This window comes from Lampetra planeri, chromosome 19 (assembly GCF_965212315.1).
Source record: "Lampetra planeri chromosome 19, kcLamPlan1.2.h2, whole genome shotgun sequence".
Taxonomy (NCBI): Eukaryota; Metazoa; Chordata; class Hyperoartia; order Petromyzontiformes; family Petromyzontidae; genus Lampetra; species Lampetra planeri.
In genome coordinates this window covers 3,382,334-3,409,537 of record NC_136125.1, presented here as the reverse complement: position 1 = coordinate 3,409,537, position 27,204 = coordinate 3,382,334, and the positions used below count along the sequence as shown (strand labels likewise).

Here is a 27,204-nt window from a genome sequence, read left to right as displayed (position 1 = left end):
ACGATGAATTCTAATCCCCATTTTCCACTGGCACATCCGAGCAGAGCCAGCGCGCGGGCCCTCCCGTTTATGGCTGGTTTTCCACTGGCTACTTGCGTGCCAAGCCGAAACCGAAAAGCGATACGACGGCCTTACAAGACATCCGAATCTGGCTTGGGGCTCATGCAGGGCGTGTGACGCGAGTACACAACTCAAACACACGGCATCGCCGCGTCCTCTACGTGCGTCTCGACTCGTTGATTGCATGTGATGTCGGCGGCACAGCTCGGCTTCTGCAGTGAAAAACAACCTGGCGCCTCCTGGCCCACGCCGGGCTGGCTCAATACAGCCGCAACAGTGGAAAATAGGAAAGAACGGGCCACAAACGACGCTGGTACATTGCATTAATACAGACTCATCCCATTCGCCCCATTAGAATCAGAATATGTATTTATACTGGAGGAACCCGATGAGCTTTACAGCTCTTTTTCACAGATATAGAGTAGGGGCGGGTCAAAACGTTACAACAACAAACAATAAAAAACAGAATATGAGCGCAGAGTATAGGAAAGATAAACAAATCACAAATATAACACATATAAATCTATTTTAGCTTTCCAGGTAAAGCCTGGTGTCCGATCCCAGCAGGCTGCACCTGCACCTGTAATTATAGTTGGACAGGAGTCTGCCCCACTATCATTGTTATTGGAGTGATTTTTTTCCCAAAAAAATAATTAAAGCACTCACATCCAAAGTGCTTGCCAAAAATGAACCACAATACATTTATGATCTCGTTAAAGAGCATAAACCATCACACGAACTCCGGTCATCCTCTCAGCAGCGGCTTTTGGCGAACCGTCAAACAAATACGGTCACTGGATAGTGCGCTTTGAGATGCACTTCTGCGGCCGTCTGTAACGCTCTTCCTTCCGATATTAGGAAGCCACTATGCATTTTTGAATCTCTCTGGTTTATTTTGCAGCTTTCATTACATTAGGAGTCTGTCCCACGAAAATTGTCATTGGAATATTTTTTTTGTTTCATAAAATTTTAGGTTAAAATTGGATTTAAAAAATACTAGCATAGCTCGTGACATGCACAACGAGTTTATTGAACAAAAGCAATAATTGTTGGAGATGTAATGGGTTCAGAGTAAGCGCACACACAACTTATTGGGAGGCAACACTATTTATTTAACACAACGGCAACTCTTAACATAGGGTAGTGACCACCGATCTATCCTCGCTAAAACACATCATCGCTCGCTAACACTGACTCTCGGATACAACTAGTCTGGCCAAGCCAGGAGGGCTACGGGTTGGCCACGCTGACTTGAGGCTTGACTCTTTTTCACGAGGCATCTTCATTCCGGACACGAGCAGCCCCGAACCCGGTGCGGAGGCCGCTTATATGCGCCTCGGCGTGTCCGGGCCACACCATGGCCACGCCCACCTTCGAGAACTCTCGAGAAGGCTCCTCTCCTGTCCACGTGGCCCCCAAGGTGCCCCCGGGGCCCCCAGGGCCATGGCCTCACACAACCCCTGCGGCACTGACCCACGGCCTCCAGATCCCCCGAACCGGCCGAGATGTAATTTCCGCATCCAGACATGATGACGTCATGTATGTATGTGTGTGGACCTGCGTGATAGTGACGCTCCCCCACGTAGTGACGTCACGTGTGCGTGTGTGTGTGGGTCCACACGGTTGTGACGCTACAAGTCACTACAGAGAGACAACTGGAAAGCACATTGGAGTATTTGTATCTCAGCCAGTTAGGGAAGGCAGTCCGGGTTCCGAATGATGAAACAAAGTGGCGTACAAGAGCAGGTTGGAGTGCTTTTAGAAAACTCTGAGAAAGAAGATATCACGTAACAAATTCTAAAATTCTCAAAAAGGTAATTTACCTCGTTTACATGATTGGAGATAATTTTTACCCTTGCTCTACTAAAGAGATACATGTTTGTCGCATGGCAGTGAAAATACTACTTTAAATTAATTGCAAAACAAAACTTAAGCACGATTCTTCCATGCACAATTGGTGTCCGGGATGACGCCATCAACTCTCTGTGCACTTGAAAGCCAGTTTAATCACGAGGGCTGCCTGGATTTGATTCTTGGATCTCAGCAGGGCTCAGCTCATCACTCTTAAGATGCCCGAAGCCACCTGGATACCACCCCAACGCTGCGATTTGAACCACAGTTGTCACAGGTCAGGCTGGGGATTCATGAAAGTGCTGAGTTGCGTTTCTCTGCAATGGATCAGGCTGCATAAAATGTTATGGTTCACTACAAGCACGCTTTGCATTAAGAACTCTCCAAGGGAGGCCTTGACGGCTTGTGAAATGTGCGTACTGTGTGCACGCGCAACATGCACAGCAAACCAAATGTTCACTTCTTTCGAGCACGCTTTGCGGTCAAACACATTTTACAAACTCGTGGTAACCGTGCAAAAATGTGAGAATTAAACGGTCGCCGCAGTCACTAAACACTTTTAGATTTTGCTGGCAAAACCCGGGGAATGGCACAGCGCTAAAAAAACACTTATGTGCTCATATGCGACAGCTCCGCGGTGGTGTAGTGATTCACGTGTTGTGCCATCATTCCCCCTTATTGGCTATGCACAACATTCCCGGCAAATTAAAACTATACTAAAACTAAACATTTTTTCTTTTAACAGGTAAGGCCCATTGAGCTGTATAGCTCTTTTTCAGAAGCACCCTAGCTATCACAACGAAGTAGCTTATTACGTGAACATTTATATCAGCCAAATTAAATGAAACCTAAATCTCTACCCCCGAGGTCAATTCACAAATAAGCGAGATGTTTTGCAGTGGAAAAACAAACTGGAGCCTCTGAAGCCGTGACGAGCTGCCTCGGGATGGCCCCGGCATGGCACAGTTGAGCAGTGGAAAAAAGGAAAGGGAAATGCAACATCCCGTGTAGCACTTATTTCAAACAAAGGGTAAGGCTTGCCACCCCACACCCCCCTCCAGTAGCCATGAGGGAAATGGTGGTGCTCGGGACATGGGCCACCTACTCACCTTCTCCGCTTCGGTGCGAGCAGCACGGAGGCCAGGCTCCAGCGCCGTGCACGTGAGGAACGCCGTGAGGGCCCGCTCCACCTGACCCAGGCCTCGCAGGGCCTGTCCCTTGCGCAGGTAACCCTGCACGCATGCACATAAACATCGATATTTAGCCTCAAACGATCGTAGGCACAAGTGCCGAGTGCTCGCGGTCATGTGGATGTTATCAGAACCGGCTGTGATATTCTCCCCTATGCTGATGTTTGCACACCACTCCACATAGTCTCAGGGTTCAACACAGGGCCAATGTCAGTGATGTTACCAAAGCTGCTGTTGTGAAGTGCACATTTACTGCACCATAGCTCTCCATACACACAAACTCCTGTGTCTGTACATACAGATGCATGCACACACCCAAAACACATGCATACGCCAACAAAAAACCCTAATTGCCAGTGATATACTTCGAGGCCACGTGGAGTAGTGAAGTCTCCCTGGCAGGTCACAGAACACACCCAGTTATTGGTTAAAAGACATGTGTTCCTGGCAGATGCAGCAAACCTTTTCGCCCAGTGAGCCAAATTGATGCGCATAACCATCTAGTTGCCCTGCGTGTTATTACGAGCAGCACTTTCCTGCCTCCTGTCGTTTTTAGGGTGCAGCTGCTTTCAACTGCCAGGCGGCAGTGTTATTCACGGACCTTTTGCAAAGGCTAATCTTGCCACCACTAGTAGGCCAACAAGTGTTTTACCTTTTGAGAGAATGGCTACCTTGCACAAGAATGTGGATTTTCTAGCATTGCCGCGAGGTCCACTGGTTGAGATGGCCATTCGCAAAAACTTGAGTATGGGGAAACTTGTACTTTAATGACAGCATGAATTGCAAACTCGTAAACATGTTTTGGTGAATATAAAATAAACGTTAAAACTAAACTAGATTTATTTTACCAGGTAATGCCCACTAAGTTATATAGTTCTTTTTCAGAAACGGCCTGGCCACAAATGATATCTCAACAAAGTGGGTTTTCGTGTTAAAATGTTTTGCTGCCAAATACCCAAAAAGCAGGTCACTTCTAAATGTGGAAGGAACAACCAGAGGACCCGGAGAAAAACACACCCACGGGGAGAGAATATGCAAACTCCAAATATACATGTGTCAGGGTCGGGATGGAACCCACGACCTCCTGCATACCAGGCGAGGTAGTTAACATCTCGCCACCATGGCACCCCATGTAGCTTGAGGACATGAGAGAAAAATCCAAGCCAACTGCTAAAGGACAGCACAGAAGGCCGCAAATTTAAAGGGGTGAGGTCAGAAGCGCGATTATAATCACTCACTAAAGGATTTTTTTCACGGTGACAGAACAGTTAGGATCTAATATTGCTACATACAATCTGGATGAGGCAAGTGTTGCAAGTGTGCCACGAAGAGTATATTATTGCCATCTACGTATGCACATTACAGAGTGAATGCCCCGCAGCAATATATGCCGAGTGGGCATTGGAAGTGGACCCGAGCTAATGTGCTCTGCCGCACCGGGTGCAGGCGAAACACGCACTAGGCCACCCTCCCTGGGGCCTAAGCTCGGAGAGGCTTCCATCCGCTCGGCGGCAACGGGTCGACTGGCTGCATACCACTGCTACCTCTAAAGCCCCCTCCGCAGCCAAATACCCCCCATTGCGAGCCCTGCCAAGCACCACTAATGATCCTGCAGCAAGTAGTGTACTCTTTTAGAAATGTCTTTACGAGCAACAATGTCAAATGACCCACATCATCCAGCCCCGTTTGTTCGAACATTAAAATCCGTCCGCCGACGGTAGTCTTAAATTGACATTGAATTTGTTGCTTGTTTTTATTTAACCAGCACGAGCAGTGCTGTGTTCTAGTAAAGCATTTCACTTACAAAAAATCCTGGTCAGAGATCAACTAATTCTACCATTTCTCTGATGAGATCCTAAAGGTCGAAATCGGTCCAGAGTTTTCTTGTTTAACCAAAAGCCGTTGTAAAATATGGATCCGGAATGCCATGATGGACTAAAATGTGTTTTATTTGTATGTGGAGAGATGAAAGGTCTATTATTTAAAATACCGTACAACATTGGTGCTCTTCAGTTTCAGTTTCATTTTCAAGAGCCATGCGGCTCTTGACTCGGGTGCAACCGCAACAAAACAAAAGCATGAACAAGAAACATCTTAAAGTGACTATACACAACAGAAAAAATCCTGGAAAAAACAGCAAAGTCTTCCAGAAAAAACACCGCATTTCAACGCTGTGTGCAAAAATCCCAGTGAGATGCAAGTCAAACACAAACAACCATAAGACAATGTAGATTAAAGTTATCAGGCCAACTCTGTACTCCAACAAACAAACATGGCCAGACCAAAACGTCCTCAAAATCACCAAAATAAAGCCACAAAAACAATGTAACAGTGATCATAGGAACTGTGATTCAAATGCAACAAACGATATACATAACATGTACGACCAAACCCCGCAGCCATAGCTGGCTGCATGAGTCACTCCATAACAGCAGAAGCATCAGTAACAGAATACAAATATCTCAATACACCTTTAAAGATCAAGCACACCACAATCAAAACTCAAGATCATACGTTGCAGCGGTCATCCGGGATGATACATTTGATTTCAGGCCATTCTGAATAGCAGTGGCAGCTAGGTGTATACAACTCCTCTAGAGCAGTTTTGAGTGAAGATCTCACAGGTAGTGATCCAATTTGCAGTTTATTGGCGATAGCATTCCAGACCCTGGCGGCATCAATAGAAATTGTACGGCAATAAGGAATGTAAGCTGGTAAGTGAGCGAAGACCTTAGGTCACATTTGTTCTTCGAAACAGTGAGGAGATCCAGCAGGTAGTCTGCTGATTTTTTTGTAAGTACATCGTGAATAAATAAGATCTGATGCACAAGCCATCGATCATTAAGGGAAGTTAAGTTTGACCCAATGTAGAGATCGCAGTGGTAGGTCCTATATGGGCAGTTCAATGCAAATCTTAAGGCCGAGTGATGAATTGAGTCAAGCTTTTTCAGTAAAGTACTGGGGGCTGATTTATATACGATGTCACAATAATGAAATCGAGGCATTATGGTAGCTTTGATCAATTTCAAGCGGAACATATGTGGGAAGCAGTGCTTGTGTCGATACAGAAAACCAATTTTTAATTTTGTCTTTTTACCAATATAATCAATGTGATCTTGAAAATTCAGTTTTGAATCAAAGATGACCCCAAGATACTTATAGATATTGACTTGCTCTATTTGATGATTACTTAAGGAATATAATTGGGGAAAAATAAATTCCTGCTTTAGTCCTGGTGAGAAGCATAGCACCTTGGTTTTGGAGGTATTCAGGACCAGTTTAAGAGCAACTAGCTGATGTTGTAGTTTGTTGAAATCACCCTGGAACTTAGCAATCACGTCATCTGGTGAGCGGCCAGCAGTAATCAGTATCGTGTCATCTGCAAACAGATTTACCCTGGAATGATCCAGGTCAGTGCCCAAGTCATTGACATAAAGAGAGAACAAGAGGGGGCCGAGGATGGAACCCTGTGGAACCCTTTTTGTTATCTTAACACTGTTTGACCTCCAACCATCTGTGAATACAGTTTGGGTGCGAGAAGAGAGGTAATTTTTAACCATTCTACTGCGTGTTTGGAGAAACGGAGGCAACTTAGTTTACTAAGCAGGGTGTTGTGGTCGACTGTATCAAAGGCTTTGGACAAGTCAAGAAGTACTACTTATTATCAAGGCTACTGTAAATGTGATTCAGAGAGTCTAATGCAGCAGATGTGGTGCTGTATTTTTTTCGGAACCCAGATTGTTTTGGATGTAATAGATTGTCGGACAGGAAACTGCTAATTTGGTAGTTCAATCATTTTTCAAAAAATGTAATCAATGGGGACTAAATTGAGATAGGTCGGTAATTATTTGGATCATCTTCAGAGCCCCCTTTGCGAATTGGACGAACACAGGAATGTTTCCATTCTAGAGGTACTGATGCTTCTTTGATGGACAGGTTGAAAATATGGGCTATAGGGTTGTATATTAGGTGACCAACAGTTAGCAGAGCAAAGACGGGAATACTATCTGCTCCGGTAGAGGAGGACCCTTTGAGGTAGGACAGTTGTTTCAGAACATTACTTTCATGGATAGGCTGGAAACTAAATTCGCGTAATGTTTGGATAGGGGTGGAGGAAATTGCATGAGCAGGGGTGACTCCCAATACATTATCAAAAAGGTCATCAGCTTCAGAAAAATGAAGGTTAAAATTGTCAACAATTTTTGGGGCTGTGAAAAATAGTCCCCATTTTGGTTAAGCGCAATGGGCAGATTATCTGTGTTGGATGCCTTTTCAATACATTTGATTGTTTTCCAGAAGATCCTGGCATTTCCATGTGATTCCAGGAGAGTGGAGGAAAAGTAAGCATTTTTTGCATGCCGTATTTTTTTGACGCATCTATTCCTTAAAATCCTGTATTCTAGCCAGTCATTGACCAAATGACTTTGCTGAGCACATGCCCAATCCTTGTCCCTAGTTTTCATGAGCTTAGTAATCAAAGGTTCAAACCATGGTGGGCGGTTGCCTTTAGTTTTAAATCTAACCAACAGAGCATGTTTGTTAAGAATTTGGAGAAACGTGTACCTGAAGGTCTCCCAAGCCATAGTCAGGTTGGGGATATCACAGACCTTGTCAATATCCGAGTGAAAAACATCATTTATAAATGCTTGAGAGCTGAAGTGTCTCATGGAGTGCTTCTCAACCAATTTAGGGGGGGGCTTTGGGTCTGGCTGATGATCTCACCCCAAATATGAAGGAGTGATCACTCAGGTTATTACCCAGAACGCCAGTCAGTGCTAAATTGTGAGGGGCATTTGTCAATAGGACGTCAAGCAGAGATGACTGTCCTGGATTTTTTTAGGTTAGGTCTTGTGGGGACGTTTATTAATTGAAATAGGTTAAATTAATCTGCAAAATTTGTGGGTTAGCCAATTCCCATTTAAATCACCCACTAAAACTATTTCACCTTTAGGGAGGCCACCAAGAAGCTCTCTCAGTGCAGACACAGCTTCTACATCCTTACCACTAGGCGGTCTATAGCAGCACACTACCAATATCTGTTTATTATTTGGGAGAGTTATTCTGAGAGCCAGACCTTCAAAACAAAATTGTTTTTTAACAAGGAGTGAGCTGGTGAACATGCAATAGTATTACGAACATAGATTGCAATTCCACCTCCTTTAGACCCTCGGTCAAGCCGAAAAAGGTTGTAGTTGTCAATCGTAATCTGCTAGTCATTTACGGCAGGAGTGAGAAATGTTTCTGCTATGAAAGTCTAGTCCTGGCGGAACCAAATATAGTACCATATGTAATGCTTTTATGAGTTAAATTCCACTTCTACCACATTATACAGTACAGAGAACATTAATAGAAACATATGCACTTTAACATTGAGGGGAAAGACCAGTGATATATTTTTGTCTTTTGGTACAACAGGCCAAATCCCAAATGCAAAAATGTTATCTCAACTAAATGTACGTTCTTCAATCATAGAATAAGTATCTGCATAGGTGTGCTTACAAACAGCAAGAAGGTATGACTCCCATCATGCCTTGCATGAATGCCATGTGATCACCACATAGCATATGTAATGCTCTCAGCCTACTCTAGACCACCAACTCAAAAGAGCTGAAAGTGTGGGCATATTATTATTTGAGACCAACAAAAAGAACCTGAAACCCAAAATAGCAAAACAATGGTGAAAAGTACACTGGCTCAGAAGATAAAATATTTCCTACATCCTATTGCTTATTGAATAACTTGAATAATATCAATAACATATTTTTAGACTGAAAAGTCCAAGCTAGGGAGCTCTCAGGCACTCTGGACATTTCACCCTTGCAGTCTTGTTCTTCTTTCGTTTGGCTGATGTAGATGCAGAGCAAAAACGACAATTTCACATTTAGGTGGTCAAGCCAGATAACCACGTCAGGAGCAGCGGAGTGTATTGCCGTGATATCTCCTTCATATTTGTGGATCGGGGCATTGCGTCGTTATATGATGGATGGTCTGTTCTGGATGACCACAGTCGCTCACTGCAGAGCTATTAATTTTCCATTTGTGCAATTGGTATCGGCATCTACTGCCATGGTTTGTGCAGTGCATGTGATTTAGGGTAGCTCATGAGCTTCGTTGAAGATCAATCTTCTGCGTTGGATCTGTCATAAGGCAGAAGTGACAGTTGGGAGGGGTATTTCACTAGGTGGCGCTATGGGTGGCGATGTACCGCAAACACTAGGAAACGCATGGGTTCCGACCATGAATGTAGGACAAATATGAAATAACATGTAGAGTAGTGGGAGAGGTGGATCTAGAAAATGATCAGGGTGGAAGTGGGCGATTGCCCCCACCGCCCCCTCCCTTAGGTAGGTATGTGGCAAAGGGCAATCGTGGGACAGAGTGCGATGTGGAGGCACTGTCACGATTGGAGGCAACTGTGGTGTTGACAAAGTTATTCAACTAGGGGCAGACTCAGCAGGGAATGGAGATCACAGACAACAGGTGATCACCCACAGAGTGGAGTTGATTTGTGGTGCTGACATAAATCCCAGCGTCCTTGAGCAGAATGTACAGAAGAAGAGACCAACATGTGAGAAAAGAGTTGTGTGAGGACGAATCAATGAAGGATTTTAAATACAGTGTGGGTGATCTTTGTTATATCAATCCGTGATTGGATAGCGAACCAGTTGAGAATTCTCTGGATTGGTGTAACGTGTCCTCACACAACAGCAGGGACAAATCTTGTACAGATTACATGCAGGCCAGCAATTTCTGACTCATGGAATATTTTCAGTGCCTCTTACACAAAAGCTTTATGCTTATGAATTGAAAAGATTCCATTTTCAGAAGTCATTACACTCTTCCAGCATAACATGAACCCTTGCCTCTGCTATCCAAAAAAAAACTATAACAGTTTGTGCGACGGGGGAAATAAATGCAATAACTTATTCACTCTCATACACGAGGGTGATTAATGAACTGTTCACAGTGGTGAATTACAGATTTCCAAATCGGGGATTGTACAAATGGCAGCATACCCGCGTTTGACAAAAATATTCTAACCGAGTATATTTAGTCGAGAAAGAACCCGGCTGAACCCACCGAGATAAAATAAAATATTCACGAGACAGCCCCTTGCACTGCAGAGGCAGTGGCAATACAAAACAAACGTTACATAACAAGTTGTTGTGGATTGTTTTAATGTGAAGTGTGCATGGAAGGAATGTGTAAGGACTGTAGTCCAATATTTTTTTGTTGCAAACGTGCACGTTGTCATTCAAGTGCCGTATCCCGATAGCGGTGCGATATTTAATCCTAAAGCCCATTTGAGAACGGTGTACTAGATAGACAGACCCACAACACATGGACCCATAACACATGGACCTATCCCACAATCTCCTGCCAGAAAGCCCTTGAAACTTCATGTGGCCTCAAAGTGCACCAAGTCTGTCACAGGGAATGTGGAACCATCACCTCTCCAAGTAATGACAGAAGGCAGGTGTTGTTGTTGTGTGTGTTAAATATACTGTGCTCGTATAGTTTATGTGCATATATACAATACGTTTGGAAATATGGATGAATTGTAAGCATAGAGAGTACACTATCCATGTATTGTTTATGTGTACTCAGACTAATGATAATAATTTATGCCACTTGTTTTATTTATCTCAATCATTTTATCTCGTGGTTAAATGCAGGATGCAACAATCAATCCAACTATGAAAAAATGCCTCACCACACTCTGTCCATCATGAAAGTCGTTTGACCAATCAGATCTGGCATTGTCGGATCAACCAGCCTCTAGCAATTGTCATGATCGCTGTGACCTTCCACGGAATATGAACCAATTGGACGCCGAGACCCTTTACAAGAGCGATTATTGTTGCCCTCCGTTTTCACCTTTCATAATGAGCAGCTACGTGCCATTACTGATCCTGCTCCAGGGCCAGATTCCAGCTGCTGAAAATAGAAAGCTGGCACATTTCCCAGGTTACTGTCGCATCAGATGCTGCTACGGTAGTGGCACGGTTGGTGCACTGGGCTTGCAATCTGGAGGTCGCCAGCTCAATCTCCCGGTGCAAGTATCTTAAATCCACCCCCCACCACACCCACTCGCCTATGTCCAATATACGACAGATATCCATTGACAGGTTACGTGTGTTGGAGTAAAGACTGGGTATCCCCACCGATTGCAGTGAGTTCTGACCCTGAATGTTGTCTGGCCAAAACAAAAATCATCCTCAATAAAGGGAATTCTGCCACTGCTCCAGAGCCCCCTCAAGTGGAGCCCCTTCTGCCAGTAGCGACGTGAGCGTGCAATTGCAGGGCTGCACCTTTACCAATTAACTTTACGAGTCCAACAAGCTTGAGAGGGCGCAAGCTCAAACGCACAAATCCATAATCTGCTTCCCTTGAGGCTTCTTCTCAAAGAAGGTTATTTTCGATGACATAACTTTTAGCGGAATGCACTTATTCCACTGCTGCAATTACCTAAGAATAGCACAGCAGCACACACTCGAGGATAAACACTTCACCAAAGTCAATGCGGTTGATGCGACTACACCGCAATTTCCCTTCCTTCGGCTGGACCTCCCACAACTGACCTGCAAAGTTATGTTTATAGTGTCCCACCATTTGCACCTTTGATGAGCACAGTTGACTACGTATGGTGCGAACAAGGTTCAATTTACATACTTACCAACTTCTGGGTTCCAATATAATTTATGTTTTCGACAGCCTCTCTTTATCCTGCATACATGCCCCACCCAACACAGCGCTTCTTCGTTGCTATACCTACACACGGCTTGGTCACAACTCAAAGACTGAGACCCAGCAATGGTGTTTTCGTCTCCTGTGGAATGAAACACTCATATCGACCCTGTAAAGAGAAATATTCACTTGCAAAGGGCATTGTGCATTCTTGCATTGGATGAAGAGCACCACCTGAAGTTCACAAACATCAGCTGTTCATGTTTTCTCACTTTTTTGTGATGCACGTATGCACTTTTATGGTCAATTGGCACCACTGGCATTGAACATAACGGGCCTCTTGTTTTTAATTATCTCACGAGATCCCTCTTGAGGCTCAAGTCTCATATCCAAATGGATGCTGCGACCTCGGTTGTTTGGTAATTGCCTTTTTGAATAGTTTTGTGCTTTTATGAGGAAACCAGAGTGCCTGGAGAAATCCCACATATATTTTTTTTTTATCACGATTATGTTATCCAGCAACAACCTCACCGAGACTCTTTACCAGGAGGGTCCTGCCAAGTTTGTCACAGGAGGGAGGCGATGCTGCTGCGGATAATCCCATATGAGTAATTTGGAGGCAAATTTTCAGCGTTGGGATGTTTGAATGGGTTAGTTAGGAACGCCATTATGGCAAGATGTTCATACGTTGCCTGGTATACAGGAAGACATAGGTTCGATCTTGACCCTGATGATGCCTGTATATTTGGAGTTTTCATGTTCTCCCCGTGGTCATATGGATTTTGAAAAAGAGCTATACTGTATAGCTCAGTGGGCCTTACTCTGTAAAATAAAAAGTTTAGTTTAGATACATACGAGGGGACTCCACTCAAAGTTTCCTCACAGTTCAGTGACCTAGTTACTGTACTACCTCAGAGGCACCTCGCTGCTGTGCTGTAGGAAAGTGATATCCGCATCATCGGCCCACCCTCCCTCAGAACCAAAGATATACCGAATCTGGTGTAAAATAGATAACATTTGCAAAAGCATAAGTTGCGTTGGGGAAATGGGTATTTGAATGTTTGACAAATGATCACAAGCTCTTGCAGGCAAACAATTCCTGAATGGTTATCCAGAAATTCAGCAAAATTTGTGCTTGTGTTTTCATAATAAAGACCCATCTGCAGGTGAGTACAAGAAAAAATATATATCCAATACTGTATGTACACTGTCGTAGTGACTTTCCATCAAGTCCTGAAGGGGGAAAGCACTTTCAGAGAGTCCGAGTGTCGTGTGTCCCAGTTACGTAAAGACCACTTGCTGCTGGTTTACGTGGTAAACAACTTTCATCTGAATATAGCCACTGACCCGAGAAAAGGGTAGGAAGAAAACAGATTACAGTCGAGCGTGGACGAAATTGAGATGGCAGATACAGAGACAAGTCGGTTATAGGAAGAGCAAATTAGTAATGTCTTCAGCCCGGGTTTGAACAGATGGAGGAGGCCACCAGCCCAGATGACCAGGGGAAGGGATTTCCAAACTAAAGGGACAGCCGTTGCGTGAGCAATGCAACAACTGTCCCTTTTAGAACTCTCGTCACTTGCGGAAAAGGGTTTCTAGCTCTGAGGTATAAAACTCCAGGACAAAGCTCAGGAAGAAGAATATCTCACCATAGCAGAATAAATGAGCATTATTATGTTACAGATAAAAACAATGAAAACAGAATCATGGGTACAATTGGTATTCGCGACATTCTTGTGACGGAGACAAGACCACAATACTTTTGGGCAATAACTCCACAGTATTAATCAGGGCGGCCGCTGGCCTCGAACCATGAAACTCTCCAACACGCGATAAGCACGTTACCGCTCGGCCATATCACTGCCCCGGGAAGAGGATGATATTATGAACTAAATTAAACTATTTATTTTACCAGGTCATGCCCACAGAGCTAAATAGCTATTTTTAAGAAGTGACGTGGCCATAAATGAAAGCTCAACGACGGGGCTTATCACATGCACATTTATAGCAGCCAAATACTCGAAACACACGTTTATTCTAAATGTTTAGGGAAAAAACCAGAGACCCCGGAGAAAAATCCACATGAACATGCAAACTCCGAATATACAGGTGGGGATCGGACCCACGACCTCCTACTTACCAGGCCAGGCAGTTAACATCTTGCCACCATGACATTGCAAGACTGCACCTTTACCTTTCATGAAGTCACGTGCACTGTTTGTAAGTAACCTCGGTGGTTTTGCAGGTGGAACAGATGAGTGGGGCTCGTTTAAATGTGGAGGGAAAAAACCGGAGGACCCGGAGAAAAATCTACACAACCAAGGGGAGAACATGCAAACTCCAAATAAACAAGCGTCAGGGTCTGGATCGAACCCACGACCTCCTGTATAGCTAGGCGAGGTAGTGAACATCTCGCCACTGTGGAACAGCAGAACAGGTGTGCGTGTGTGTGAGGCTGGGTAGGGTATGGATGATGCCCACGCACCTTGGACCAGAGCGGCTGGAGCAGGCACACGAGTTCGGCGTCGCACAGTGCACCCTCGTAGCTGCGCTTCGCCACCTGCACCTGGGCACGGTTGCTGAGCAGCAGGTGGTCGTGGGGCACTGCAAATCGTGCGCAGCACAGGCACAGCGGCTCCAGCTCATTCCACGTGTGGCAGCACAACTCCTTGACTGTCGCCTCTCAATGTTCCACTCATTGGCTCTCTAATGTGTTAGTTTGGGGGTCGTACCACGTGCTATTCGGCACGATGTCCAACATTTCGCTCCCTGTGCTGGAGGCGCTTCTGCGGGAATGATATCCAGGAATCGGTCGGTTCCGAAAGAAGCTTGCAACACGTGCAGCGAAACGTCAGACATCATCGGACATCATGCGTAACAAGACACGGTACAGCCCAAAAACAGCAGTAATAACACTTGTGCCTCGCACCGCAAGAAGGGCCTCAATTCGATTCCCGACTCGGACACATTTCTGAGTGGATTTTATAAGTTCACCCATGAGCTTCCTCTGGGTTCCCAGATTTGTATGTTTGTATGTTGAACTTCTTTCGCACTGGACTAGCCAAATGTCCTAACAAAAACCATAAAATTTCATTGGTATTGGCTAAATATCCGAATGCTCAAAAAGTACCTGAAAATTACTAATTAGAGATTGCACATAGCAAAATCTCCCCCGACTGTGAAAACTTTACAGGACTGCTCTGAAGTAGTGGTACTCAGTGAGGCTTTACTTGGTAAACAAACACAAACATAAATTACTTGATTATTTCAAGAACTGGGTAAGGCGTATGATTTGTTGCTGTTTGTTGTATCCTTTCCTTAATCAGCAGATGAAATAAACCCATTGATTCCCATGAAACAACATTGGCTCTTGTGCATCGGTGACCTGGATAACATCGACGACAATCAACATGCAATGCCGTTGCCGCATCAACGAGAAACACAGGCAGCCAGCGGTTTGTCCACTTGACCACTATTGACTTACCATGGTTCACAATTGTACACACATTTGATACACACACGACACATTGACTGCAATGTTTACCAGTAACATCCGGCCACGTGGTGTTTTGGCAGAGTGCTCAAGACCAAATCGAAACACCACGAGTCAAAATCCCGCTTGAGCATCGACTCTGCTAAGCATCCCTGATGTACCACTTCATTAGACGATAAATCCTCGGTGATAACAATCAGTGACTCAAATTCTTAAAATGGGACCAGTGAAGTTTTGCAGTTAAGTAAACCACTACTGCCACAAATTCACTTGAAAAGCCTATTTCTATTCTCATGGACCATGAAAATCGGTTAGCAATGGGTTATTAAGAATCAAGTAGTGCTCAGCGATGAGACAACATAGCCATATCTGTCATTAAAACCACACATCAATACACACATGCTCATCCATGCAACGCCATGCTGAATGCCCAACATGTATTACATTGTGTATATGCCCGAGATAACCAATTGCAATGTTGACAATAGACTCTATCGTTTAACCATACTTGCAATTGAACTACTCACAAATGAGAAAGCGTATGTCTTCGCACTGAAAATATTCTAACACATTTCATGCTGTATATTAGGTTGTAATAATTTCATTCTGCATGAAATTTAACAATTGTATACATACTGTATGATCGCCCAGCACCCTTGCAGTCACGAAAACTTCAAATCTAGAAACAATGAAGATAGTTGGCTTATTTGATGCCCTACCAGTATCTGAACTCACAATCTTTAAACTGTGAGTGCAGTGCTCAATCCACTGTGCCACTCTGCTAGATGCGAACAGTCTGCATCAAACTGTATAAAGGAGAACACATCAGAAGTAGTGACTACGCACTGTATACACATTTCTTTAAAAGTGAACACAGAAAAATAAACCACAGCAGTTTACTCCCTTACAAAACATGAGCATCCTGCACTGTCGATCAGCATACCATCTGAAATCACGACAAGTGGCAGCCCCGCATCACATTTACAGCCACAATTTTTCTCTCTCTTTCTCAGCTCAAGGTTTCCAAACTTAAAAAAAAATCTAAATTACTTTTCGCGTGTGGGTGGCGAGTGTGGTTTAAGCCGCGGCTGGTAACCAGCGAACGCAGGGCTACACTCACAAACAGAATGTGGGGCTGTTACACAACGCGCTTAGACTGGCATAATCCTTCCTGGGCGTGACCCATTTACTGCAGCCAATAGACATGCACGAAGCCAGTGCAGTGAAGGGATACAAACATGGACTTGCTGACCTCTATGACTGACTTTAACTCGCAACAAAGCAGCTGGAATTCTTGACCAAACCGAGTAATCAACTTAACTTGCATTCATGCGTTTGCAGCAGTCAAGGCAGATAAATGCTTGTTTGTGGTAGAAGAATATGCAGGTATCTATCTGGCTGGGCTGAGTTCGATTCCTAGCCATGGCTAACACCATTGGTGAGGGCAGGACACTTCTGGCAGGTATGATGGCTGGAGGACGAAACTGCTGATGGAATGGCAGCCAAAATGAGGGAATGTATCCAAAAGGCTAATCACAGAGAGAATGAGCAATGAGATCGGGTCAGTTATATACGGGGCAATATGGTTCATGGCATCACAAGACCTTGAGGAATGATGATAACATACAGAGACCTGAATCCACAGTGGATTGATCACGGCTGATGACAATTAAGTTAAAGCTTAAATATAATTTTCTCTAAATGTGCCCAATGCTCATAAAATCATTCAGCCATGATTTTCCCCATTGGTGGCCTTGAACAAGTGGATACAATCCCACATGCCTCTGGTTAGGACCAGAGGATCCATCGGACAACTATGGAGCAGTAATGAGGGTGTTATTTATTGTTTAAATTATTATTAGTTGTTTACCGAGGGCAGCACCACTGAGTCTCATGATTATTGTTCAGGAGTATCCTGCCAAAGTTTTTGCAGCAGGGGATTGACAATTTATCCGTGTAGAGTAAGTCCAATTGATTAATTTGTCGTCATTGGTTATAATTGTTGAATCATAAAATGCCCAATGTGCTTGTTCCATTTTTCAATTCGTAAAGGCTGCAGTGTAACATTTTAAACAAAATATTTTCCTAATAAGGGAAATAGAAATAATGACGGTGTTAAAAATATACCGCTGTGTTATGTAGACAAGGACCAACTAAACCGAACAGTTTCATTCACACGAAACATTAACTACAGTGCACCGTTTGAAATACGACAACATCACAAGGTACACATGGGACATTATGCGGCACAGTAGTTACACAGTGTGGAATGAACCCAGTGCCCTGAAATTGATTTCTGGCAAGGGTGAACATCAGTTGCAGCAAAACAAGCGAAGATTGGCATAATCCTTTTTGGGCAAATCCCATTTACGACAGTACTCCCCCTTAGATGAGCATCAAGCCACTGTGGTATTGGCCTATCAGAATAGGCTCACACATCCGATTAGCACGGTTGGCTACGTACGGTGCAAAAGAAGTTCAACATACATACATAGCTGACCTCCATGAACGGATTCATTTCTCAAATAGAGTGGTTGATTTCTTGAGTGAACTTGACAGCCAAATGGGTTGCCTCCAGCCAAGGTGGATAACTAATGTGACTTCCCTATCCACTCTCCATCAACCAGCACTGGCCAGCACGGTGAAGTATGGTCATATAACCCTCACAACTGGCAGCGCTGTTAAAGTCTCCACCTAACAATATATTGACAAACAGCTGTAATTGTTTTAAATTATTATAAAGTACCTTTATAGATTCTCTTTGGTTCTTTCGGTAAAGTCACGTACGTATAAGATGAAATAGATCACGTTTCGGGCGCAACACAAGCGTCCGTCATCAGGTGCTTTCCCACCTGCTTTCCCACCTGATGACGGACGCTTGTGTTGCGCCCGAAACGTCGTGATCTATTTTATTTTATTTTCTACCTATGTGACTTTACCGAAAGAACCAAAGAGTATGGATTCCTGCAGTCACGAAAGCTTCAAATCACCTTTATAGCTATAAAAAAAATCATTCTACCTTCCATTTGCACCAGTTATAACACAGAACAGCATTTAAACAGAGCAAACTACAGCTTTAAATAACCAGATAAGAGCTTAAAATCTGCCACAATGACATGAAAACTTTCTACGGAACTTGTATGGGTGAGCTGCAAGGCACAAAGACTCGATGCAATGAACGAGAACTCCATTCCGTTTCTCCACACACACATTAAGTACTGCAAATATAATAATATTTGTTTTATCCATGATGCCCGTGACGCATAATGAGTCTGTTTACGGGATTTCTTTTTGCGTGGAATGGGGTCCGAGAAGTTTTAGAGTGGACTCTTGCCAATAACATCTGATCATTCAACAGCAACGCATCGGTCACTGTTCATGAGCAGGTTCTGGGTAAATTGTTGCATCGCAGGATCGTTAGAGGTAGCAGTGGCTTAGGGGAAGGCCTTCATCCAGCAGTGGAATGATCGTGACTGATGATGATTACGAATGTGTTTAACAAAGGAAGTAATTCTCGATTTAAAGCTTTCGTGACTGCAGGGATTCATCATCTTCGTGGTTCTTTCGGTAAAATCAGGTAGAAGGGAAATAATAAAATAATAAAAATAAAACTTCATAAAATAAAATTCTCACGACGTTTCCGCCACAATGCAAGTATCCGTCCTCAGGTGAAGAACAGGGCTGTCGGAAAGACAGCGTCCGAATGAACACCACCAAGCTTGGTAGCCTATATTTAAGCTGGGTTAGAGGAGCAGAGTGCCTTGACAAAGAAATTTACATATCAACAGAAGAATTTAGCATGTTTATGGAAAATGCAGATATGGGATTAGTCACTACTTGTGGAATGTGTAGGTGGTGGGGAGGGGGTCTCCAAGTCATATTATGCTCGTGTATTATGTAGGATTAGCAAACCACCACGTGGTGGTTTGGCTGCTGCAGCTCCTTACTATTAAAATTTCCCTTCCCTTTATTGCTGCTAATCCTACTTCCTCCCTTTATGACTGCTTGATTGATTGCTTCTGTGAGCAGGTGCCTTTTATATAGGTAAAAGCTGAGATTAGGAGCACTCCCTTTAAAAGTGTGCTCCTAATATCAGCTCGTTACTTGTATAAAAGACACCTGGGAGCCAGAAATCTTTCTGATTAAGAGGGGGTCAAATACTTATTTCCCTCATTAAAATGCAAATCAATTTATAACATTTTTGACATGCGTTTTTCTAGATTTTTTTGTTGTTATTCTGTCTCTCACTGTTCAAATAAACCTACCATTAAAATTATAGACTGATCATTTCTTTGTCAGTGGGCAAACGTACAAAATCAGCAGGGGATCATATACTTTTATCCCTCACTGTATACAGCCTTCATCGCCGTCGTCACTATATAGTCAGCCAGCTATATAGTTGTACGTCGCCGATATCGCTGTATGGATGGCTAAGCTATAAGTCAGTCAGCGCTTATGTTACTCTGTGATCCTATCGTTAAAGTATTAAGAAATAAATAAGAAACCCTCTACAGTCGTGTCTCCCAAGTCGTCTGAATACACTAGCAGGTGAGATTGACAATGGTCACCCGCCAAGTAATGCCGATCACTGAGTCCCACACATTGGCCATGACAAAATTCGAGAGCGCTCCGAATATTAAACTTGCATCGCATATTCTAGGCCGACGATCGAAACGATCGATGTCCCCAAGTGATGCTTTGAACACCAAGTGCAATCAATAAATTAGGTTATTTTACAATGCCCTCATATCCCATAAATATCTTTCTCATAAATATCTTATGAAGATCACATCAGTATTTTATTGTACAAACTGAAGTGAAATGATCAATGTCCTTTCGTTTCTGCAAGCGATATTTGCTTTGCTACATGTCTTCTCGTTTGGAGAGTTGTTTCTTATGTACGTACGTCGAACTTCTTTCCCGCCGTACCTTGTCAACTGTGCTAATCGAACTGACTGCGCAATTAAATTACGCAGGCATTCGTGCTGTGATCAAGAGGACCAAAATGTCATGTTCGCACGCTGCAGCTCACAGCGAGGTCACCAGCCAGCCTTCCTTTTTTACGCATCTCTATCTGATACGGTCGACCCAGAACAAGACCTATAAATAACAGTCATGAAAGATGCCAAATCGAAAAAAATACAAAAAATATATGCTTGAAAGAACCAATTATTGTATTGTCTTCATTTATTGTTTAATTCCCAAAGAGTTACATAATCAGTTATATCCGACCCACATTTGGTTTCAATATCCTATCAAAAAGTGGATAAATTACAAACGCAAGATTAAATGAGCAAGTAGGACGACCCTTGAAGACAAATTAAATATGAGCATTTACTTCCGAGCGACCCTCTTAATTCACCATCTCCTATCCTAGTTTTTCCAGTAATAATACGTAAGGCTCAATAATAGTCACGGCTCTGGCACCTCAACTGGGGCAGAGCACAACTGTTATGGTTACCTCACAGGTTCATTGTCGGTCAGAATTTAACCATTACAAAGGTTTGGTAATAAAAAAAACAATATTCGATTTTTGCTGTACGTTTTGGTGATGTTTAAGTGTGATGGTGTAAATATCTATCTTCTCTTATTAGTATACATTATTATAGTAGTAATTTATTACAAAAATCAAATTATTTCAGTCAACAATTAGTCCGGAGATTGTTCATCAAGGGGACACACGTAATAGACAACAAAAGAATAGTCGATTGAGATTTTTTGTTAATAGAATTGACCAATCCACCCAGCTCTACAGCCAATAAACCTGCTACTCCAGGGCACTGCTTCTCTGACACCATGCCGACTCAATGAATCACAACACCGCTTCCTTGAAAGCAGCTTTGTGTGCTGCCCAAGCGGTGGCTGGATTCCTGAATACGACACAGCAGCGTTGGCAGTTAAATATCTTTATAAGCAAAATGCCTCTAGGTACGGAAAATAATTTACGGTGGCTTCATGCCACGGTGCTCAAATTACAATCGAAAGGTCATGATTTTACATGCCCAGCCTCGAATGACCCTTGCCCATAATTCCTCCAAGGTCAAAGACGACCACTTGTGAAATTTCTCGTAACTGGCTCAGGGCTGCTGATAAAAGATGAGCACTTATCCAACGAATTGTTCAGAGGACACCAATTGTCACTTGGGTGCTGCAAATGGGTAAGAAGGAAATGAGACCTCCAAGGAATATAATGGTGGCAGAGGACAGCCAATACTTCTCACAGTGGGACTGTCCGCAACCGGGAGTGTCAAATAACTTACGCACACATTCGTGGAGCCAATCAGAGGCTGTTCTGTGCTTTGGGGTTGACCACTCTAGCCCCGTGACACATTGCCAAAGGACATGCCACATCTGTATACAAAAGTTGAATATACAAAAAAGACGAGAAACTAGGTTTGAAGTCACCCCAAACCTTGTCTTCCGAGGCAGCCTTCAGCTGTAAGGAGCTGCAGCAGCCTTTGGCTGCTGCAGCTCCTTACTATTAAAATTTCCCTTCCCTTTATTGCTGCTAATCCTACTTCCTCCCTTTATGACTGCTTGATTGATTGCTTCTGTGAGCAGGTGCCTTTTATATAGGTAAAAGCTGAGATTAGGAGCACTCCCTTTAAAAGTGTGCTCCTAATATCAGCTCGTTACTTGTATAAAAGACACCTGGGAGCCAGAAATCTTTCTGATTAAGAGGGGGTCAAATACTTATTTCCCTCATTAAAATGCAAATCAATTTATAACATTTTTGACATGCGTTTTTCTAGATTTTTTTGTTGTTATTCTGTCTCTCACTGTTCAAATAAACCTACCATTAAAATTATAGACTGATCATTTCTTTGTCAGTGGGCAAACGTACAAAATCAGCAGGGGATCATATACTTTTTTCCCTCACTGTATACAGCCTTCATCGCCGTCGTCACTATATAGTCAGCCAGCTATATAGTTGTACGTCGCCGATATCGCTGTATGGATGGCTAAGCTATAAGTCAGTCAGCGCTTATGTTACTCTGTGATCCTATCGTTAAAGTATTAAGAAATAAATAAGAAACCCTCTACAGTCGTGTCTCCCAAGTCGTCTGAATACACTAGCAGGTGAGATTGACAATGGTCACCCGCCAAGTAATGCCGATCACTGAGTCCCACACATTGGCCATGACAAAATTCGAGAGCGCTCCGAATATTAAACTTGCATCGCATATTCTAGGCCGACGATCGAAACGATCGATGTCCCCAAGTGATGCTTTGAACACCAAGTGCAATCAATAATTTAGGTTATTTTACAATGCCCTCATATCCCATAAATATCTTTCTCATAAATATCTTATGAAGATCACATCAGTATTTTATTGTACAAACTGAAGTGAAATGATCAATGTCCTTTCGTTTCTGCAAGCGATATTTGCTTTGCTACATGTCTTCTCGTTTGGAGAGTTGTTTCTTATGTACGTACGTCGAACTTCTTTCCCGCCGTACCTTGTCAACTGTGCTAATCGAACTGACTGCGCAATTAAATTACGCAGGCATTCGTGCTGTGATCAAGAGGACCAAAATGTCATGTTCGCACGCTGCAGCTCACAGCGAGGTCACCAGCCAGCCTTCCTTTTTTACGCATCTCTATCTGATACGTCGACCCAGAACAAGACCTATAAATAACAGTCATGAAAGATGCCAAATCGAAAAAAATACAAAAAATATATGCTTGAAAGAACCAATTATTGTATTGTCTTCATTTATTGTTTAATTCCCAAAGAGTTACATAATCAGTTATATCCGACCCACATTTGGTTTCAATATCCTATAAAAAAGTGGATAAATTACAAACGCAAGATTAAATGAGCAAGTAGGACGACCCGTGAAGACAAATTAAATATGAGCATTTACTTCCGAGCGACCCTCTTAATTCACCATCTCCTATCCTAGTTTTTCCAGTAATAATACGTAAGGCTCAATAATAGTCACGGCTCTGGCACCTCAACTGGGGCAGAGCACAACTGTTATGGTTACCTCACAGGTTCATTGTCGGTCAGAATTTAACCATTACAAAGGTTTGGTAATAAAAAAAAACAATATTCGATTTTTGCTGTACGTTTTGGTGATGTTTAAGTGTGATGGTGTAAATATCTATCTTCTCTTATTAGTATACATTATTATAGTAGTAATTTATTACAAAAATCAAATTATTTCAGTCACCGATTAGTCCGGAGATTGTTCATCAAGGGGGCACACGTAATAGACAACAAAAGAATAGTCGATTGAGATTTTTTGTTAATAGAATTGACCAATCCACCCAGCTCTACAGCCAATAAACCTGCTACTCCAGGGCACTGCTTCCCTGACACCATGCCGACTCAATGAATCACAACACCGCTTCCTTGAAAGCAGCTTTGTGTGCTGCCCAAGCGGTGGCTGGATTCCTGAATACGACACAGCAGCGTTGGCAGTTAAATATCTTTATAAGCAAAATGCCTCTAGGTACGGAAAATAATTTACGGTGGCTTCATGCCACGGTGCTCAAATTACAATCGAAAGGTCATGATTTTACATGCCCAGCCTCGAATGACCCTTGCCCATAATTCCTCCAAGGTCAAAGACGACCACTTGTGAAATTTCTCGTAACTGGCTCAGGGCTGCTGATAAAAGATGAGCACTTATCCAACGAATTGTTCAGAGGACACCAATTGTCACTTGGGTGCTGCAAATGGGTAAGAAGGAAATGAGACCTCCAAGGAATATAATGGTGGCAGAGGACAGCCAATACTTCTCACAGTGGGACTGTCCGCAACCGGGAGTGTCAAATAACTTACGCACACATTCGTGGAGCCAATCAGAGGCTGTTCTGTGCTTTGGGGTTGACCACTCTAGCCCCGTGACACATTGCCAAAGGACATGCCACATCTGTATACAAAAGTTGAATATACAAAAAAGACGAGAAACTAGGTTTAAAGTCACCCCAAACCTTGTCTTCCGAGGCAGCCTTCAGCATATAATGTTATATAATGCACATGACCTTGGGCCGAGCTCCACTACAAGTCCTATTTTTTTAATGACATCTCACCATGGGGGCATAAGCACCTCTCCCCTATACCTCTTATAACTAGCTATAATCCTCTGACAAATCCCTGATATCCACATGTAAATTTAATCTAAATTCCCTTGGCTGACGCTCCTTTCATCGTTCTGTCACCTCAGACTGGAACTTCCTTTCGCTCAGTACCTGTTACACCGACACCCTCCCACGGTTCTCTTCTCATCTTAGGGCACTGCCGTGGCGAGATGTTAACTACCTCACCTGGTATACAGGTGGTCGTAATTTCAATCGCAACCCTGAGGCTTGAATATTTGGAGTTTGCGTGTTCTCTCGTTTCGTGGTCATGTGGATTTTTATCCGGGTCCTCTAGTTGTTCCCTCCATACTTAGAATCAACATGTGTTTAAAGTATTTGGCTGCTATACATTTCCACATGATAAGCCACTTTGTTGAGCTATCATTTGTGGCCAGGTCACTTCTGAAAAAGAGCTATATAGCTCAGTGGTACTTACCTGGTAAAATAAAATAAAAAGTTAAGTTAAAACCTTCCTCTTGCCGGTTTTCAAAGGCAGTACCACAGGCCGTACTGTGGTATAGTCCCTGGTAGAGTCTCCGGGAAACTTTCAGTCCCCTAAATATATTCCCACACCTTTGTCTCTCCATCCCCATTGCTCTTCTCCTGCCCTTTATATTTGTATATGCTTATAACAAGTTGGCCGACGGATCCTCTGGAATAAAAGGCTAACGAGAGAAGTGCCTTAGAAGCCATCGGGTTGTCCTACACAAATGGACGAATGTAAATTTCAACTTGGCGACCACGTAACTACTTGGCTGCCTTTTGCTGCTGCTGCTATTATAGAAGTACAGCCATCATGTGGGCCATCATGTGAGGCCACGCATTTAAATGAAGAGTGCCCTCAATTCATAACTTGTGGGAGTGTTTCACCTACTACTTCTGAACTTTCTCCTTAAGGGGGGACATCAACTTAATAATGTTCCGCACCTCCGATTAGCACGGTTGGCTACGTACGGTGCGAAAGAAGTTCAACATACAAAATCATAATCTGAATATTTATTTATCCTGGAGGAATCCGATGAGCTATGAAGCTCTTTTTCACAAATGTCCAGTAGGGCTGGTCAGGACGTTACAAAAAACAACACAAAAACACGATAGGTGTGTAAAGTATACAAAAGGTAAACAAATCACAAAAAAACATATACAAATTAAATGAAAGTATTTTTTTTATTTCCAGGTAAAGCCCACAGAGCTTTTAGCTTATTTTGCAGAAGCGACCTGGCCACAAACAATAGCTTAACAAAAGTGGCTTATCATGTGGAAATGTAATGCAGCAAAATAATCTAAATAATCTCAATGCATGTTTCTAAATGTGGAGGGAAAAACTGCAGGACCCGGAGAAAAAAATCCATGCGACCACAGGGAGAACTTGCATACATTCCCTTGGTGAAAGTCTCTCATGCTGCTCTCTTTCTCAGAGTCCGATGAGTGAGAGCATACTCTTGGGTCTTTCGGTAAAATCACGTAGATAGGTTCAAAGAAAATAACAAGAAATAGCAAAAAAACTACGACGTTTCGATCGCGATGCGGTCGTCTTCAGGAAAAGGGGGGTTAGCTTCCAAAGCAGACTTTATAAGGGTTTGGAAATAGGCGTAGCCCAATTGTCAGCAGCCAATGATAATGTAAATGTAAATGGTGGGCAGCCAACCCGACGGTGGTTCGTTTCCACCAATGAAAGGACTGCCAGGTGAAAGTTTGCATGTTAAAGAGAGATTAGCATGGTAATGGCAGATCGCAGAGCTGCAACCAAGGGGTTGGCGCGCGAAGTGACTGTGAAAGCGCAAGTTTGAAATGAGCGTAAAGCACAACTAACATCGGAAGGTGGTAGGGTGGGAACATCATAGCCAATTATGTCCTTCCAATGATTGCTCAGCTTGTACTCATCTTATCAGTTTAAATTGTGTCTGTATATATGGATGGCTTCATGAACGAATCTTTGTTGATAGCCAGTGGGCTAGCAAAGTACCTTCGTCTTAAAGAAATCAATTTCGTGTGAGCCCACCTCATTAAAACAATGATCAGCCACGGCCGAGGTATTGGTCCTACCGTGTTTTAGATCTGCCTCATGTTCACCAACACGGTCCGAGACATGTCGCTTAGTTTCCCCAATGTAACTACTGCCGCAGACACAGCTTAGTTTGTAGCCGCCGGGGTATTGCATTTCAGGAATCACATCCTTCACAGATGGGATCAGATCACAAATTTTATGTACTGATCTTGTGTTTGCTCATGATTTTGGAAATATTTTTAGTGACCCCTGCTATGTATGGCAAGGTGATGGTTTGATTGTATCCTCAGATGGTTCTTTTCCAACGGTTAGGGTGATTTACGGATTGTGTAGTCTGAATATCCATTCATCCTGAGAGCTTGGTGTACGTGTTCCAGTTCACTGGCTAGGTGATGACGGTTGGAAATACATCGAGCTCTATAGTGTAAAGTTTTGATGAGGGAATTCTTCTGGGATGGATGGTGGTGGGAGTCAAGTTTTAGGTAGGCATCCGTATGGGTGGCTTTCCTGTAGACAGTGTCCCATTTAGCCATCGGGTCTCTTTTCGATGAAAACATCCAAGAATGGTAACTTGTCATCCTTTTCCACCTCCATGGTAAATTTGATGGCTGGGTGTATGGAATTGATGTGGTTGAGGAATTGGTTCAGAGCTGGTCGGCCATGTGGCCAGATGACGAACGTGTCATCTACGTATCTCTTCCACAAGGACGGACGTAGAGTGGATGCCTGGATGGCATCTGTCTCAAATAATTCCATGAAAACATTGGATACAACTGGAGATAAAGGAGAACTCATTGGCGTACCTTCAACTTGTTTGTAGAAA

General features: G+C 43.2%; 1 protein-coding gene across 1 annotated transcript in view; it reads right to left on the bottom strand.

Annotated features, from left to right (window-relative positions):
* LOC144723965 (LON peptidase N-terminal domain and RING finger protein 3-like) overlaps positions 1-27,204 on the bottom strand; it is a 96,111-nt gene that overhangs the window by 35,809 nt on the left and 33,098 nt on the right. The window contains exons 2-3 of the mRNA XM_078602768.1: positions 14,275-14,393; positions 3,021-3,143 (exon numbers count right to left, since the gene is read on the bottom strand). Of these exons, the coding sequence (XP_078458894.1) occupies positions 3,021-3,143; positions 14,275-14,393 (242 nt within the window). The remainder of the gene's footprint in view (positions 1-3,020; positions 3,144-14,274; positions 14,394-27,204) is intronic.